The sequence below is a fragment of the Perca flavescens genome, chromosome 12, assembly GCF_004354835.1.
Source record: "Perca flavescens isolate YP-PL-M2 chromosome 12, PFLA_1.0, whole genome shotgun sequence".
Lineage (NCBI taxonomy): Eukaryota > Metazoa > Chordata > Actinopteri > Perciformes > Percidae > Perca > Perca flavescens.
In genome coordinates, this window is record NC_041342.1 from 23,302,290 (window position 1) to 23,320,340 (window position 18,051).

The 18,051-nt window shown below is 42.1% G+C and overlaps 2 protein-coding genes across 2 annotated transcripts in view; one reads left to right on the forward strand and one right to left on the reverse strand.

Annotated features, from left to right (window-relative positions):
* LOC114564877 (protein zyg-11 homolog) overlaps positions 1-18,051 on the reverse strand; it is a 29,005-nt gene that overhangs the window by 9,996 nt on the left and 958 nt on the right. The window lies entirely within an intron of this gene.
* On the forward strand, positions 1,168-11,237 carry LOC114564878 (angiopoietin-related protein 1). The gene is made up of 5 exons (XM_028592526.1): positions 1,168-1,387; positions 4,755-5,593; positions 7,163-7,356; positions 8,580-8,850; positions 9,288-11,237. The coding sequence occupies exons 2-5, from the start codon at positions 4,792-4,794 to the stop codon at positions 9,473-9,475; spliced, it is 1,455 nt and encodes a 484-aa protein (XP_028448327.1). The 5' UTR covers positions 1,168-1,387; positions 4,755-4,791; the 3' UTR covers positions 9,476-11,237.

Sequence of the window (18,051 nt, forward strand, 5' to 3'; positions counted from 1 at the left end):
GAATTATGAGCAGTTCCACCAAAGAGCGATTTTTTTTTCTTATCCCTTTCATTCCCCCTAACACTGATCTATACTACACTAGGGTGGGGCTAGTTACTGTAAATGTGATGCAGATACAGACAAACGGTTTTCAGGTATGGGATGAATAAGCCCAAACTGTATTTATTAGCTTCTTTCAGTAACAGGTTCCTCCCAAACACGTTCTTCTACATATAATTTATTTAAATTGGACATCCTCTATTATATACAACCGACCACCTCGGAGACAAACGCTCTCACGCATATGCAAACATATGTTCTCAAACATGCACGGGTCACAAGCAAGCATCCACACGCATAAACTCTACATTATGAATGTCCTGCCTCTATTGCTCATGAACAAATCTGTCCTCCCACATGCTGAAGTATGTCTCCCCACGCAGAGAATCCCCATGCATCAAAGCCTGTGCTTCCTCCTCAATCCAAAACATTTAGCTGAGGGGCGTTCTTTATTGTCTGCAAAGCTCTGCATATTGTCCTCATAATCAAATAAACACAGCTGCCAATAGCTCTTGGATTGCCACATGAGACACCCCATATATGGAGCAAAGGCAGCAGAAACGCTCACTCTCTCATCCAAAACAGACCTCTCTATTTAATATGCTCAAGCTACTGGATCGCCAGAATCACGCTGTCATTATAGAGCTGATGGGAAACAGCTTTGTGATGAAGTAGACTATGATAAATGAATATATTTTTTTTTTAACTTTTTATTAATCCCCAGTGGGGAAATTGTAGTTATGTGAATGAAGCTGACTGTGTGTGTGTGTGTGTGTGTGTGTGTGTGTGTGTGTGTGTGTGTGTGTGTGTGTGTGTGTGTGTGTGTGTGTGTGTGTGAAAAATAGAGTTTATGTGCATGTCATCAACTTCGACAAGCCTGACAGACAAATGTGTGCATGTGTGGGAGATAATATACCATTGTAAACAAGAACATATTACATGATAACAGCTAGACTAGATTTTGAGTGTGAGTGTCTTCACCACTCTTGCTGACTCCTAGCCAACCTTATTAGGAGGAGTCTTTTCTTTCCAAACTGTATGCGAAATTAGAGGAAGAAGGCAGGGCCAAGCCTGCCCTCTGCTCAAACTACAGAAAAAAAAAAAATCACACCATCAGCCTCCCTCTTTCTGTGCATGGACCACCCTCTACTGTTCTCCTAGTGGACAGTGTTTGCTTGTGCCATAGCTGTATGCAGGAACTTCATTCTCAATGACAGCAAAGACAGAGGGAGACTGAGGGTGAGAGGAGGAGAATGGAGAGCATGAACCTGCATAGGAAACACAACTGAGACACCAAGCTGGGTTTTACCTGCACCTCCTGGACCACTGACTGAACTCGCTGACACAGGTACGATTCATGAAATTAACATTTGTATTGTTTTATTTGGATTTTCCAAGTCATCTATATGTGTAAAACATTTCAATTTACTGATAAGATTAAAGGTAATATAGAGCAATGAAAGTTTAGATGAAAGTGGGTTCCTCTAGACATCCATGACTCTTCATGAAGAAATGGAGTGACTCTAAAATGCTGAAATTAACAATAGCCCATAATAAAGTGTCCCCTCGGCAGACAGTCCTTATCAGTGGCACCATCAGAATAACTTGTGGGCTAATTGGCACAGTCCTTTAAATCAGCTGGCCCTGAGCAAAACCCACAATTAAGTTAGACTGAAAAAAGGTGGATTTTCTGATGTGCAATATGTTTATGCGCTATCTTGAAATAAAGTTGGAAAAAAAATTAGGGGACGCAAATGTGGTATTCCCAGGGCTTTTTGAGGGTTTAAATCTTTTAATTGAGGATCTTACCAGTAGACAGTCAAAACTCAGTGGTACCACTTTGAGTCAGTGGGCCGATTGGCAGTATCCTTATGTTCCTCTTGGCTGGGAAAAACCATCCACCGCAAAGTTTGAAGGACTGCATTAATATAGATGAGGTGGCTACATTTGGTCAGGTCTAGCTCTGAGCGAGAAGTAGGAGAAAATACAATTTTTAATAAGTCAACACAAAAACATGGCTGCTGCGGCTGACTTGACGAAGACCAGCAGGGTGTGAACCTGGTGGTAATAACTGCAGATGAGATTCCCAGCCCTGGCTGAGGAGCCTCTGTGTAAACACTGTCACTCCTGTCAGGCCTGTGAGATTCATATTGTGGGGTTGGAGACGTGCAGACGGGCCAATTGCTGAGAACGAGCTATTGAAGGGGATGACCTTTACTCAACGGGTACTAATAACTGACTGACAGTGCCAAGGTGTTTCCGAGCTCTGACACATGGCTTTTCCTTAAAGTGCCTTTTCCTTTGCCCTCTGATGGTTTATAATCTATGACAAAACAAACTGCAGCTTGTTCCATATGTTAAAGCTGCTGAACTTTTAAGCTTTTTGAAATGAATGTTGGCACTTTCTTTCTGTCAATAAGTCGTTGTGCTTTACACAAAACCTTGATGTTATATATTTCCCTTGAGGCATGTTTTTTCCTTAGGCAATGATAAAAGGGTACTATGTTGCCACAGCAGCAGTTTGAGTTTAGTTAATGCTCTGGGATCTGTCCCATTAGCTGTGGTCAGGACTCTTCAGTGCAAATAAACATCCAGAGGAGACCACAGAAATGATTCAAAGCCCCTGCTGTCTCTGTCTTGGACTTGTTTAATTCTGCTTTTTTTTCTGTCAAACCCTCAGCACATTTGTTTTGATGATATGAAGTGGGTCATATTGTGTGTCTGTCAGAGGTGTTAGAGGAAGGTTGCTTAACCTCCTTGGCCATATCCAACCAGACTGCTTTTTGATTGGATATGGCCCTAAATCAGCCTGAAGTTGGCTCACCATTAGCTCCACTTCCAGAGCCAAGCCTCGCTATTGAATATGAAAGGAGGGCTCTTTCACTTAGCATGCATTTTTGAACATCACCCTCCCCTGCTCCATTCGTTGTGCTGTCAAAACCAATAAGATTAAAGCACAAGCTTTCCTTCCAAAAATAGACTCCAGAAAACATTACTCATAAATCAGGGATTCCTGCTCCCCCTGCTGCTCCTTAAACACATCAATTTATTTTGTCCCTTACCAAATTCAAATGTATCTGTTTGTACCAGCCAGGCAGAAATGGCAGAAGTTAAAATGAGTCAGTGAGGCCCATGATAACCACCTGCTGACTTGTAGGATTTTGCTCATTATTGATATAACTCATGAATCATGAATCCTGGCAGCAGATGACACATCTTAAAAGTGATAAATTCATGTCATCCGTGGCCAAAATAACTCAATTTTCTACCAAAAATATTTTCATTTTCAGTCAAATCTTTTTTCAGACACGTGACAATTCTCTACAGTGCAGGTAAACTTAAAGGCTATAGGGGAAGTTCATGGAAGGTCTGAGCCAGGAGATCTACAGAAATATGAAAAACCCAGCACTTGCCCACACCCAGACACCTGATACAGATGTGGTAGGGCCGTAATGAAAGAAAGCCCATGAGGGAATGCATTGAAAAATCTGAGTAACGATAACAGATTTGTGGTGGGTGGGTGACACTGCTCTTACTCTACCACAAACGTGCCAGAAGGCACATCTGGCCAGGGGCAAGACTGTCTGCAGTAGTCGATATGTGAAACCAGCCGTGTCTTTGCCTCAGTCTGCTAGTTTTCACTTCACTATATTTTAATGCTAACTTACTTCATAATTAAGCAAGACTCTCATGTTGAGTCTTGACTGGAAACTGTTTCGTGTTTCATGCCAAGAGATGCACAGTGGTTTAATGGGATTATATTTGATTAGAGGAGAAAAGAAAACATCTGGTAGGAAATTGTACAAAAGTACGAAATGAGACCGAAAGAGGAAACTTCGTTGTAAATGCTACTAAATTAAAGAATACGTCAGGGAATATTCTTCATGTAGAGCTTGACATAGCGTAATCTTCTGTGCCATACCTCCACTGTTGTCCAAAAACTATACTAAAAACCCAACAAGCCACACTGTTGAACTGCTTGACATTTTCATTTGTTATGATGAACATTGCACTGCAGTTTATTCAAGGGATGTCAATACTCCTAATCCACCGAATGCATACTAATCTGTGGCTGAAAGTAGTCCTCAACAAATGCACAATTTGCTTCTCTTTGAGTAACATTTGCTACAGTGCTTAATGTTTTTAAAAAAGAGACTAAGAAATTACAGCCATACCAGTGGCTCTGTGAGGCTACACTTTGGCACAGTGGTGTTTTTAGCTAAATGCTAACATCAGCATGCTAACATGCTCACAATAGCAATGTTAACATGTTGTAAGAACAATGTTTACCATGTTGACCATCATAGTTTTTGCATATTTTCAACACTTGCTTATTAACACTAAACACAAACTACAGATGAATAGCATTAGTGTTGGACAGATTGTGCCCTGATGATGGCGCTAGATAAGAGGTCAGGGGATCACAGTTCACTCTGAGGGGGACATGAATGTGTGTACCAAATGTAATGGCAATATATCCAAGTGTTGACATATTTCACTCCAAAGTGGTGGACCGACTTGCCCACTGACCGACATTGTCATCCTGCTAACATTGCAAAAAATGCAACTATAATTTGTGTTTGAATGATTCACGTCTTCAGTAGGAACCAATGGAGTTTGGGCTGAGTGCCAAAGACAGGGGAAGTTGGAAAGTATTGAGAAATGGACTAATACATTGTTGATTTTGGTCTTATACCTCTCTTTCCTTTTCATAGATCTTTAGCTTGTTTGGTGATAAAGAGAGGAGGAACCATGGGACCTAAAACATGGAGCATATTTATTCTGTTTGGTCTGTCTTTCTGGGGCAACAGCCAAGCCTTCAAAAGGAACCCCATCCTCTCCCGGATACGAAGGGCTCCAGAGGCCAATGGAGAAAGCAAGAAGTGCTCCTACACCTTCCTGGTCCCTGAGCAGAAGATCACAGGACCCATCTGTGCTGCCCGCGGTTATTCAACCGACAAGGACCGAGTGACACGCCTGGATGTGGCTGCGGTGCGCGACCTCCTGTCGAAGCAGCGTAGGGAGATGGAAACTTTGAAGCTGGTGGTGGATGTGGATGGCAACTTGGTGAATGAGATGAAGCTGTTGAGGAAAGAGAGCAGGAACATGAACTCCAGAGTAACCCAGCTGTACATGCAGCTGCTGCACGAGATCATCAGGAAGAGGGACAACTCACTGGAGCTGGCGCAGCTGGAGACAAGAATCCTCAACGCCACCACAGAGTCACTGCGCCTGGCATCCCGGTACAGGGAACTAGAGGCCAAATACGCAGCCCTGTCTGCAGTAGTGAACAACCAGTCCGTGCTGATTGGAGCACTGGAGGAGCGTTGTATGCAGGTGTACAGCCGCGGGCATGACCAGTCACCCTTGGGACCTCCACTTGTGCAGGTAGTGCCTGAGAACATTCCTGTTAATGTGCCACGATTCACCAATGAGATCCAGAGGGACAACACCCGAGGCTTTGCCCGAGAAAGGGGCTCGCGCTCTGGGCCGTCTCCCACAGGTGGCACCCTGGAAGTTCAGAAACCTCCAAATAGAAACTTCAGTGCTGAAGGTGAGTGAGTGAGTGAGTGAGTGAGTGAGTGAGTGAGTGAGGGATACATTCATCCATCCATCTATCCATCCAATAATTTAATTGATTCAGGAAATCCAAAACTATTAAATCATGGTAAAATGTAGAGCAGTCTTTGCCTGCCAACCATAACAAAATAATAATCACTGAGTTTGAATACAGCTGCAGGTGGGCCAGTGGCCTCATTTTGAAAGGTTAAAGATTTGCAAATTCAGCTGGATCTCTGCTCCCCGCTCAACAGAAAGAACACAAACCAGGATGGAAATAAAAATGTTGTAATGTCTCGATTGAGGCAGGGGACCTAAAGCAAAGAAAGACCTAACCAGTGCGATTTTGCTCATCAACAGAAGTTCCTGACACATTTAGATTGCCCTCGTCCAAAAATAATAAAGTGTGTTGGATTTCAGTGAAGCGGTGTATGATAATGATCCCTTACAAGACTGTTCCATTGCATGTGAGATGTATACAAAACCCAGGCTGGCATGATAGGCTCCTGCAAACCACAAAGTAGAGGCACTTCTGGTACACTTCATGAAGTGAATGGACTATACCTTTTACATTATTATTATTATTTTATTAGCCAGGAGAGGGTTACTCGCTCTTTAAATAAACTGCTCACTGCTACAAGTGCTATTAATTAAAAATTGTGTAATGAGAATGTTGAATTACCTTGAAAAAAGGCAGATGTTAGTGACTTACCGTGGGTTAACAAGATATATATTTTGGTTTTTTGACCTTGAATAAAGGTAGTAAGATAGTAAAGTAATTTCTCATTAAAGTGATTTAATTTGCCCTAGTACCCTCTGCTGTTCTGGGAGGACTTAGTAAACATCTTTTCGGACCTAGATCAATGTGTTTCGTAGAACTCTGTGTTCTTTTTAATGCCTGCTCATCATGTAAACTCATGGTAGGCTACTCATGTTGTTGTCTCAGTGGCGCCAAAAGTGACTAAAACTGCCTGACAAAGCCAAAATGTAAATATATGTTTAACCATATAAATTGTTTATGCACCCTAGCTAGGCTAGCCAGAGGGTAGTCACAGCTAAACTTAGCTAAAGCTAATTTACAAACTTTTTTCCCCCAATCTATTCTCTGTAACTGAAAAAATTATTTTGATGCTCCAACATCTTAGTAATTGAGATTGTTGTACTACAAAGGTAATGTAGGCTAATCATAATGGAGAAAAGGGTAATACCAGATAAAGTAGTCCTGCTAAAAGCTAGCTAGCCAAGCTCAGATGCCCTAGGGTTAGGTTAGGGTTAAAACGTAGGGTACGTAATGGGCACCACGAGGGGACCACGCATTTGGAAGGCCACTTAAAACTCCTTAAAATGAAAAGAATAAGTGTTTAAAAAGAGACTAAAGGAACTACTGGACAGGACAGTTGGCAGAAGTTATATTATCTTAACAAAGGGGGGGTGTAGGGTTTATCCTAAATTATCCGAAAAATACCTCAAGTTAAGGTTTTACAACTATTTAGCTGTTACACACTTTGTCACACACTTGTTTTTCTTACCACCTGTCTCCCTGTCTTGATGCACTTTCCTTCAGGCTCGTTCAGGGACTGTCTCGCAGCGCAGGAAGCTGGCCATAGCACCAGCGGCATGTACCTGATCAGACCAGATGAAGCAGAGAGGCCTGTTCAGGCCTGGTGTGAACAGGATATAGACAACGGGGGCTGGACTGTTATCCAGAGCAGGCGAGATGGATCCGTTAACTTCTTCAGGAACTGGGATAACTACAAGGTGATGACATATGACACTTCCTCTGCCCTGTCGGTCTTATTTTTCTCTCTCCTCTCCTGAGCCAACCTGAATATTTCTGTCATCCAGAGACAACAGGGGTGCCGTTATATGACCCATCTAGAGGCACCATCTGGGGTCTTTGGGACTATTTCCTGGGCCAAAATCCTTGTGTTTTCACTTACTGTAAAATATAACGCCTCGTCAGCAGCACTATTCGTCCGAGGTCATTTGGTTTGAGATTCCCATTATGAAACATTAGATGGCCCGCTAGGAAGGTATGTTCCGCAGCTCAATCTGCAGGCATTTCTTTCCAAAACCGCTACTACTATGGTGCCTTCCTGGATGGATGGCTGGTTGGCTTACTACACCACACCGTATAGACCCTCTCATCAGAGCTCTGTGAGAATGACATCGCAGCTGGCAGCCTCTGCGATCCGCTGTTCCATTCAGCCCAGCCAGGCTTGTGCATGTGTAACTGGAAGCTAAATTGCTGTCTTTAACATTGATTTGCCTCTGTGCTCTCACACAAAGCTACCACATGCACACACACACACACACACACACACACACACACACACACACACACACACACACACACACACACACACACACACACACACACACACACACACACACACACACACACACACACACACACACACACACACACACACACACACAGCACCAGAGAGGAGGCCCCTGGACTGAAAGACTACATAATTTATCATCTGCTGGCTCACCCAGCTAATCCACAATCACAAACCTCAACCTCCTCTACTAAGTGAAGTGTTCTGGAGACACATGGCCAGACGTAGATTGCTCGTGGTTATTCAAAACAAGCGCCATGGCCAGTTTCGCCATTAGCCGTGATCCAAGAGCTCTGTGGGGCGGACCAGCATTCTGAGGATGGATGCTTATTTTCCTGCATAAACCCTACAACATGTCTTACTTAGAAATGTCAAAGACAAGCTGGCATTCTTTTGCCACAGCTTTTTTCTTTTGAAGTTTTGTAGTTAACTACAGAAGCACGACCAGAATGTCATCAAAAAGAAAATTCTCATTTGTTCTGTTACAATCCCAAAGCCTCATCCACAAAGGGGGTTTTATGTTCCCAAACAGTTCTCATGTTTCTAAACTCCTCAGGCTACCACATAAAAAAGAACAATGCTCATTATTTTCTGTAATCTTCCTGTAACCTTCCTTTTAATCTTCCTTTGACTCAGAGCGGCTTTGGTAACATAGACGGGGAATACTGGCTCGGTCTGGAAGGCATCTACAACCTAGGGAGGCAGGGGGACTACAAGCTGCTCGTGGAGCTGGAGGACTGGATGAACAAGAAGGTCTACGCTCAGTACAGCAGCTTCCATCTAGAGCCTGAGAGCGAGGGTTACCGCCTGCGTCTGGGCACCTACCAGGGCAACGCCGGCGACTCTCTGAGCAGCCACAACGGAAAACAGTTCACCACTCTGGATCGAGACAAGGATGCATTCTCAGGTAGATGAACATGGGGTCCCTTTGTGCTCCTGCAGCATGCAGTCTCCTTTGAACCGCATCATGAGGTTTTAGTTTTTTTGAAACTTCAAGCCTCTCTTTTATTGGTGTGATGTTGAGGTTTTACCTGTGATCTGAGTGGATATTAAGCTTTAAAGTTTTCACATCCCATTAAGCAAAACTGACATACAGTAAAGTTCTATTTATTGGTCAAAAATCAGACACCATTAAGGTAGTCCAATAAAAAAAAAAATCCTAACACCTTGAAATGAAATTTTGTTTGCTTCCAATGGGGCTAACTTGAAAGGCAAAACAAAAAGCAATGCATAACATGTAGATTTTTTCGGAAGACAAAACCAAATGTATTTGAATAATTTTCTCTGTGGAAAACAAACTTCATTAAAGAGTTAATAATCACCCTTCCTGTTTCCCCACAACAGGTAACTGTGCCCATTTCCATAAAGGAGGCTGGTGGTACAACGCTTGCGGCCAAGCCAATCTTAACGGTGTCTGGTACACCGGAGGCGTCTACCGCAGCAAATTCCAAGATGGGATGTTCTGGGCCGACTACGGCGGAGGCTTCTATTCTATGAAGTCTGTACGTATGCTGATCAGGCCCATAGACTGAGGAGATACTGTAAGCCAGGCTGGTCCAGGGGCAGCTATGGAGGCCAGGGCAAACTTGAAATGTGACTGTAAGTCATCAGCAACTGGTTGATCCTTGATAAAAGAACTACACCAATGGAGTTTACCAACTATCAGTAGTGACTTGAACTGCCTCCTGTAACAGATATGGACTCTGCGTGAACATTGTTCATCTTTATATGGTAATAGATGCACACATAGAGGGATTTAGGGGACATGACTATTTAAAGCCATACAGCTCCTTTAACCACCCAATACATATTATGGTAAAGGGAAATTAAGAGTTTTGCAGCTAAATAATGCAAGCTGTCTATCTGATTAAGAGACCGCAGTGTTTCCGTCATTAGTAAGTCACCCCGTGGAGACGAGGCACCACATCCTGACAGAACTTCATTGGTATTTAATTCATAAGCTTCTGCATCACAGGATCTAAATGTAGCTCTTCCTACCTCGCCAAGATAAACATGTGATGGAAACACTCATACATGTTATTTAACTTGTGCTATAGTTGTTGGGAGTTGGAAAATACATTTTGTTTATACCTATATAAATTTATTTAGAGTCTGTATCCACTTTAAGATCTGAAAAAACTAACACCTCAAGGAGTTAGAGAAAGAGGTGGTTTAACTACTGTACGTGTTTTATGTACTTTCGTTACACAAACAGTATTGGTTTAATTTTTTTTCCCCTACACTTAAAATGACCTTTATAATGTATGTTAAACTACTTTGTCCAAGTGCAGATGACCAGAAATTATAATTTATGTATACAATTAACTTATCATAACAGTGAAAAGGGCCAGGTGTCCAGAGGGAACAGTAAATGATCCTACAGCAAAAGAAGAAAAAAGAACTAATTTCCTCCACTGTATAAATGACAATCATTCTCAAAGTGTGCTTGCACGTATGGCAATTGCTGTAATATGTTTTTCTCATTTGGCTGTTGATTAAATTTCAGTATGACTCTGAGAAAAACAAGCATTGTTGGGGCAAAAAAAAAGTTTGAATTACGTTGTGTTTTTAGTGGTTTTCAAGCACGGAAAAATATGCCGACCAAGTGTGTTGAGAGTTATAGGCAATGGGACAGACAACGAGAAACACATTGCTGAAAGCCAGACAGGCTGAAGAAAGAAAAAGAGAGGAGGGAGGGGAGTGGGATGAACTGGGATGGAATCGGTCCAAATTTCCAAGTTATCCCCCCCCTTTTTCCTTTTAAATACAGAGAAATTTACATTCTTTCCACACAAAAGTGCTTGAACTGTATGTTTTCGTAAAATATCTTTCATTGACAAAGTCACGGGTGCCTGCACTCTTTAATCACCGGTATGGAAGGAAAGCACCATCCTTTTGGGGAAACCATACCAGAGTAGAGGGGAGCCAAAGTTGTTTTTTTTTATTGGTTGGTCTTTGAACAACAGTGGTGCATCCAACAGCCTTTGGTCTCTGAGCCGAAAATAGACCCTCATATTGAGCTGTTTTTTCTTTTTGACCACAATGGCCCTCACACCCATCTCTTTAACAAACTTTTATAAAGCAACAAAACACAAAGCAGTGAGACCAGTCAAACCCAGTTGGACATGGAAACATGTTTATGAACATGTAAAAAAACTAACAGCGTCCAATAAAAACAACATCATAATGTTAAAATGAAACGGCAAAAAAAAACTGAAACCAATGAGTCACAATACTTGGCAGAACAATATTACACAACTAATAGCCAATAAACAGAGAACATTTAGATTTCAAGGGATGTTCTTGTTCTTTCAGATTCAAATGACCTCCTTTCATGTGCCATGCTGATTTATACTGTTAACCAAGTCCTTATTAGTGCTTGACTTGTTAGTTTTTAGTCATTGTTAAGATTAAATGCACATTCCAAATGTATCTTGTCAGCGTGAGTCTCACAGATTAAATCTTTTTCCAGCAGATTCAAACAGATACTTTAAGTATTTACGGATTAGCCATAATTTAACAGTAATAAGACTTATATTAAATGTTGTGTGGCTGTGTGCCTTGTGTTGGCGTGAAAAAGTCATGAGGAGATAGATGAATACATCGCAGAGACATTTCATTTCAAGTGGTGACACAATTTCTTTGGATGACATCTAATCAAGTCTGACTCCCAACCTAAACTATATTACTCTTTTTCACTGTCTATTCCTTTTGTTCCACTGTCAAACAAAGCACAATGCATAAAAAAAAAAAAATTTTAAAGATTTTTTTGTGGCATTTTTTAGGCCTTTATTAGATAGGACAGCTTTAGACATGAAAGAGGAGAGAGAGGGGTAACCACATGCAGCAAAGGGCCGCAGTCGGAATCGAACCAGTGACTGCTGCGCCGAGGACTAAGCCTCTGTATATGAGCGCACGCTCTACCAGGTGGGCTACCCAGGCGCCCGCACATTGCATCATTTTGTACCGTCTGTCACATTAAAGCATCTAACTTTAGAACTTTATCTTTGCATAGCTTGGCAAAAAAACTGAAAGAGTAATCTCTGCTCATGCGCATACACTCGGCTTGGATGAATTGTTTCACATTTTAGGAAATCTACTAATTTTCTTTGAGTAAAATTGGATGTCTGCTCTCATATCTGTATGGTAAATATGGATATGAAGGTAGAGCCAACAGGCAGCTAGCCTATGTTAGGATAAAGACTGGAAGCAGACCCAGCTAGCCAGGCTCTGTCCAAAGTTACCTGCACCTAAAACTCCCTATTTGCTTGATTTATTTGTACAGGAAAGAAATGTAAAAAAAGACAAGCATAGCGTGTTAATTAGTGAGCTTTAGAGGTGGTGGTTGGTGGATTTTCTTTTACTTTGGACAGAGCCAGGCTAGCTGTTTCACCCTGTTTTCAGTTTTTATGCTAACGTAAGCTAACTGCCTGTGGGCTTCACATTTAGCGTACAGACATTAGAGTGACACTGATCTTTTCATCTCCCTCTGGGAAAGAGAGCAAATATACACATTTCACAAAATGTCAAACTATTCCTTTAAGCACATATTCAATCGTGTATGAAAGCTGATAGTTGGGCCCCATCAACCCATACAAACCCTTTAGGGTGTACACCACTGCTGAAAAGGTCGAGTGCAGGCAAGTGAGTTTTTGAACAGTTATCCAAGACTGTTTTGTGACATGCCTTCCTGTCACAAGTGTGCCTCTCAGACATCGATGCCTATAACCACCCCAGAGGCTACCAGTGTGGGATGCTCCATCACCACAGGAGTTGTAACTGAAGTCTTCCAATAACTCTGCCCACCAGCCACCACACACTGAACCCTTACATTTTAAACAGCCTCATGGTGGTATGGAAATCCATGATTAGCCCACAAAAACCAAACTCCTGCACAGTCAGTCGTTGGTACAGAGAAGGTGACATCCTTGGCTCTGGTGAGGGGACCACACTCGAATACCTGGCCAACTGACTGGGGATGGCCAAGCGCTACTGCAGTGTGGTCCTCTGAGAACCACTGCAGGTTTCAGAGGTGAAAGCCCTCTTTGTCACTGAGTGAAGCTTCACTGTCTACAAATTTCACCACCAAGATGGCACCAGGCTCGGAAGATTTGTGGAAGAAGCTGGCTCTACTGCTGTTTGCTGAAAGACATCTGCTGAGGGGGGAATGTCCATGAGAGTGACTCATTAGCCCTCAAAAGCTCAGTTAGTGTCAACCAGAAAATCAACAGACAGGAAGTGGAGCTGTTTTCTTTGAAAATAAGCATCATGACTAATTTTTGCCCTAACTGGGATAGTTAAAAAACTCCATAGCTAAGTCAGTTCCTAAGTGCCCTTTTGATTTAAAGCTTAACAGACACTTGTTTAAGATGGATGATCATTTGGAGGGATCTGGGAAGGCTCACTGAGCTGCAGTTTCCACTCTTCCTTATTTGTCTGAATCATACAGTATAGAGTGATATTTCATTTAACTGTGAAGCACACAAGCGTGTGCTGAGATTTTGAAAAAGAGATTTATTTGAATGCATTTTTTTTTGACAGAGAAAAGTCAATCGAAGCACTGATCACAACCCAGAGATAACCAACAAAGGGACATTTGAGCAATGAGAAGTGTGCTCCTTTGAGTGTCAGCTGCCTACTAACCGATAGGTTGTCTGTTAAGTGACCAAAAATTCAGATGGTTTTCATTGTTCATATGTGTGAACACCTTGTTCATTCTGGACTCAAACCTTGAAACCCTTTTTCAAATGGATTTCCTTTGTAAAGACACATTACCTCAGAACACTGGAGTCAGCATTAGTCACTGAACTGGAGGACCCACTAACAGTATGACTGTTAGCTGTATGGGTTTCTGGCTATACAATTTCACTTCTTGTGATAAATGGCGTGAGTCATGGAGGTCTGTTTTAGGCTTCATGACCGCCTGGGGAGACAGAGCCAAAGGGGCGATCGCCCTACCTACTCAACTGTTTTTACACCATAGCTAAATCAATAAAAAACAAAAGGGCCTCCCAACCTAAACTGGCTCAAGAGAGGCATGAGCCAAAGAGCCACAAAACACAACAGTATGAACGACAGAAATGTTTTACATCCAGTCCATTGGAGAATAATAAAAACACTGTTTTTTCTGATCTTTTCCTTTAACTGCTAACAATAATGTCTGACATATACTGTAACTAACAAAGAAAATAGTTTGCAGCATCAATTTTATCAATGCTGAAATAAAGAAATAAGTCAACAGCGCAAATTAGCACTTAAAATTATACAAAAAAAGAGGAAGATAGCAAATGTTTACAGAAATTAAAGAAAGATATTCAGGACTTTGATGTCTCAAGCTAAATTAAGCCAACACCAAAGGATAGTCAAATTAAATTACAGTCCCGCTATGGCCAACCCTGGATGTGCCTTCAATGTGATTACAAAATTTTTCCGCCAGTTCTGAATTTATCTGGTAACTCTGCTATTAAGTTCAGATAATAGAACAGGAAATACACCGTCTGAACTATTCATTCAACAGTAGTTTGCATTTTAGCTGCTGCATTCTAAAGTAGCTGCAGATGTGAGGGGCTTTTAAATAGGGCAGGAATTTCTGTGGTTAAAATTGGATTGATACTTCATTTTTTTTAAATGACAGCTTTTTCCAATTTTATTAAAACTACTCAGATTCTGGTAGCACACTTTTTGTTGGAAGGAGGTTACTGAGATCATTAAAACTAGTATTTCTGGAGTTAGTGGACCCAAAAAAAATCCACTTTACATTGACTTTACTGAGCAGTAAAAAGCTGGAAGATCATATTAATAATATATTCCTAGAGCTGGGAAGGAGGACATATTAAGATGTATTCTTACACTAATGCAAGAAGTTGCAACACTGCTTAATGTCCATAAGATAATCTTTTTTTCTTGACTGAAGAATGACATTTTTGACATTGATCAGACAGGCACATTACTCTACACCCATGCTTTATACACATCTTCTCAGGCTCCAGTGAGTCATATCAGTTCATGTTTTGGAACTAAACATGCTTGATCTCAAAAATAATGAGCAACAACTCATGCTGAGCTTCTTGCAAAAGGCAGATAAGACCTTTCTGCCTCGGAATGGAACTTGTTACTGCACTACTTTTTAGGGGGGTAAAATGCATCTAGACCTTGCTACTGATCTCTGTTGACACTTTGATTAAAGGGAAATTTCACCGTTGGAAAGATGAATATATCTTTAAATTGGGTCACTTATGTAGTAGAAATGTAGTTAAACTTCTTTAGAAATTGGTGGCTTCTAGGCCGAGATAAGACAGAAAATGTGTTTTTGGCTCATGTGGATGAAAGACACCAAATCCAGAATGCACTTGCTTTGCTTCTTTAGAATCCACTAGTGATGGGACAACCGACTCTTTTACGAGAGTCGGTTCAACCGGACGGTCTTTGGTTGGCCTACCGAGTTAATAGATTCGGTCACCGGTTTGGCCCTTGGCGGCAGGGGGGTGATAGCGTTTAACTTTACATATCTATCAAGATAACATTACGTGTATTTGTATGTGATATAGGCCTAATACTTTCCCCTTGGTAATGTAGCATATGAATTTCCATGAACACAATTCTAAAATGCACGAGACATAAAGGCTTCTGCTATCGGTTGATAACTCAAACTTGCCGAGAATCTAGACACCCATTTGATTACATGACTCATGCATTAGGCACGGTTACGGTCTCTTTCAGTAGCCTGGTGCACGCTCTCCTGGTGACAGCCTACCTATCACACAACAAACATTTAACTTAACATAACTACTAAGATAACATGACGTGCATTTCTATGTGATATCCATCGATAATGTAATCTATTAATTTGTATGTACACAATCATCTAAGATGCACGAGAAATAAAGGCTTCTGCTATCGGTTGATAACTCAAACTTGCCGAGAACCTAGACACCCGTTTGAATATAGACTCGGCAGTAGCCTCGGTTACGGTCCTTACGGTCTCGTTCAGTAGCCTGGTGCGCGGTCTCCTTGTGACAGCCTAGCCTAGCTACCACGTAGCAACATTCACTTCTCTAACATTTAACTTAACATAACTACCAAGATAACATGACATGTATTTGTATGTGATGTTCTGTACTTCCCCATCGATAATGTGTGAATTGCCGTGAACACAATCCTCTAAGATGCACCAGAAACAAGGCTCGGTTAATAACTCAAACTTGCCGAGAACCAAGACACCGCTTGATTACATTAGAGTCGAGCGGCCGGCAGGTTGCACGGTTACAATCGGTCTCGTTCGGCATAGGGTCTGGGCATAAGTTGATAATTTCCTGATTGATTCTACCACCACCACTCCAGTCCAGCGGAGGCGCTAATGAGCTAGATTACAACACACACAGTAGCAGAAGAATACCAGCTACACAACGGCAAACCATTGACATATATATAATGGCAACGGCACGAATGAAGTAAAAGAAAAAAACATGAGTGAGTCGGTTCATTGACGTATGGCACTCGATTCTCCCGGCTCAGTGACACGAGTCGGGTTAATTAACCGGCTCTTCGGTCAGTTCGTCAACACTAGAGTCCACACCCAAGCCACGCCTACCGTTTACAGACAGACAGACAGTGAGACAGTCAACTCAACTCAAGTGTGTTTTATTGTAATTACAACCATATACACGAAACAACGTTTCACCGTGGCTCAAGTGGTGTTACACATTTAAAATATATAAAAACGACATACGAAACAGGCTACATTTAGTGCACACACATTAAAGGCTCCGTAAAGTTCAGCTAACGCATACTAGCATTAGCGCTTGGTGGGCTGTAAACACAGAGTATAAACACAGCCGTAAATTTGCGTGGAATGTAGAATGGTCGGCATTTAACAGTCGCAAACTCCACCAGCAGTCAGCAGTTAGTTGGTTACAAGCCGCCCATTTCTGCACCAGTCCGTGTTAACACAGCCCACCTCCACTAGTCTTACCCGGCGACGGAGCAGCCGGCCTGGTAGCTGGATAGTCCGGTACACTGTGTTCAGCCATGTTTCCACAACAACAAAAACACAGCAGTCTCTGAACTCACGTTGGGAGTTTCGTTGAAGTTGGATGTAGTCCGGTTTGTTGTCTAATGAGCGGACGTCTTGCAAGCAGGATTGATTGAACAGGTGGCCGGCAAGTGTTAGCTTTCCACCGAGCTCGAACCGCTGTCGAGGTCCTTTTCCCCCGGCTAGCGGCATTGGGCGACACCGCTGGCTTAGGTGCTAGTCTCCGTAGCAGGCAAAGCTTGCGCGTAGTGTGTTGAGTATTCCGTCTGTATTAAAGTGTTCTGCATATTCTCCGATCTGTACCAATGTATCCCTCTGTATGTTCTGTTTAGCGAAGCTTCAAGATGGCTGACGCTCGTTTTGCTTCGGCAAGCTTCGGGTAAAGACAACAGTCCAACCCCCTGTGGGCGGGTTGAAAACATTTGTCCATTGCCTCTGGGCCTTATATATATGTCAATGCTCTGGGCAAAAAATCTTCTGATGACACAAAAATCTTCGTTTTCCGTCATCGGAAGATTTTTTCCAGACCCACAATACAGAGATCTCTCGTCTCAGGGGGACATGAGAGAGGGAAGCACGGTCATTCGAAAATACTACAGTGTTTCTACTGATACAAAGCTTAATGCTAAATCGGTGAAGTATCCCTTTAAGCATGTCCAATTCCGAATGCAATGGTCTCATTCCTCTTTCTACTCAGCTCTCTCCTTAACTGGACTAGGTTTTGCAAAATTTAAACATATTGTGATGCCATCTAGTGGTGGAGTAGTTTTACTACCTAGTCTGGTATATCCTAAATCGGATCTGCTAGACGGGCAAGAAGACCAGGGTAAGCCAATCAGAGACAGAATAAGGCTGACCACGAGGCACGTCCTTTGACGTCGACACGTCTAGCGGATCCGATCTAGCATCTACCGCATCTACCCATAGACAGTATATGGACTAGTCTTCACTGTGGCGAATGACAGGACAGACCAGATTACACAGAAATAATAAATAGGTCAGTAAAAGAAATGTGGCAAAATTCATGGGATTGTGAAAGTAAGGGGAGAATGTATTATTCAGTACAAAGAATGGTAG

Excerpts from the sequence above, each read along its gene's own strand:
- LOC114564878 (XM_028592526.1), top strand. The coding sequence starts at position 4,792 with ATGGGACCTAAAACATGGAGCATATTTATTCTGTTTGGTCTGTCTTTC. Across the intron at positions 7,357-8,579 it reads GGAACTGGGATAACTACAAG|AGCGGCTTTGGTAACATAGA; the intron begins GTGATGACATAT and ends CCTTTGACTCAG. Across the intron at positions 8,851-9,287 it reads AGACAAGGATGCATTCTCAG|GTAACTGTGCCCATTTCCAT; the intron begins GTAGATGAACAT and ends TCCCCACAACAG.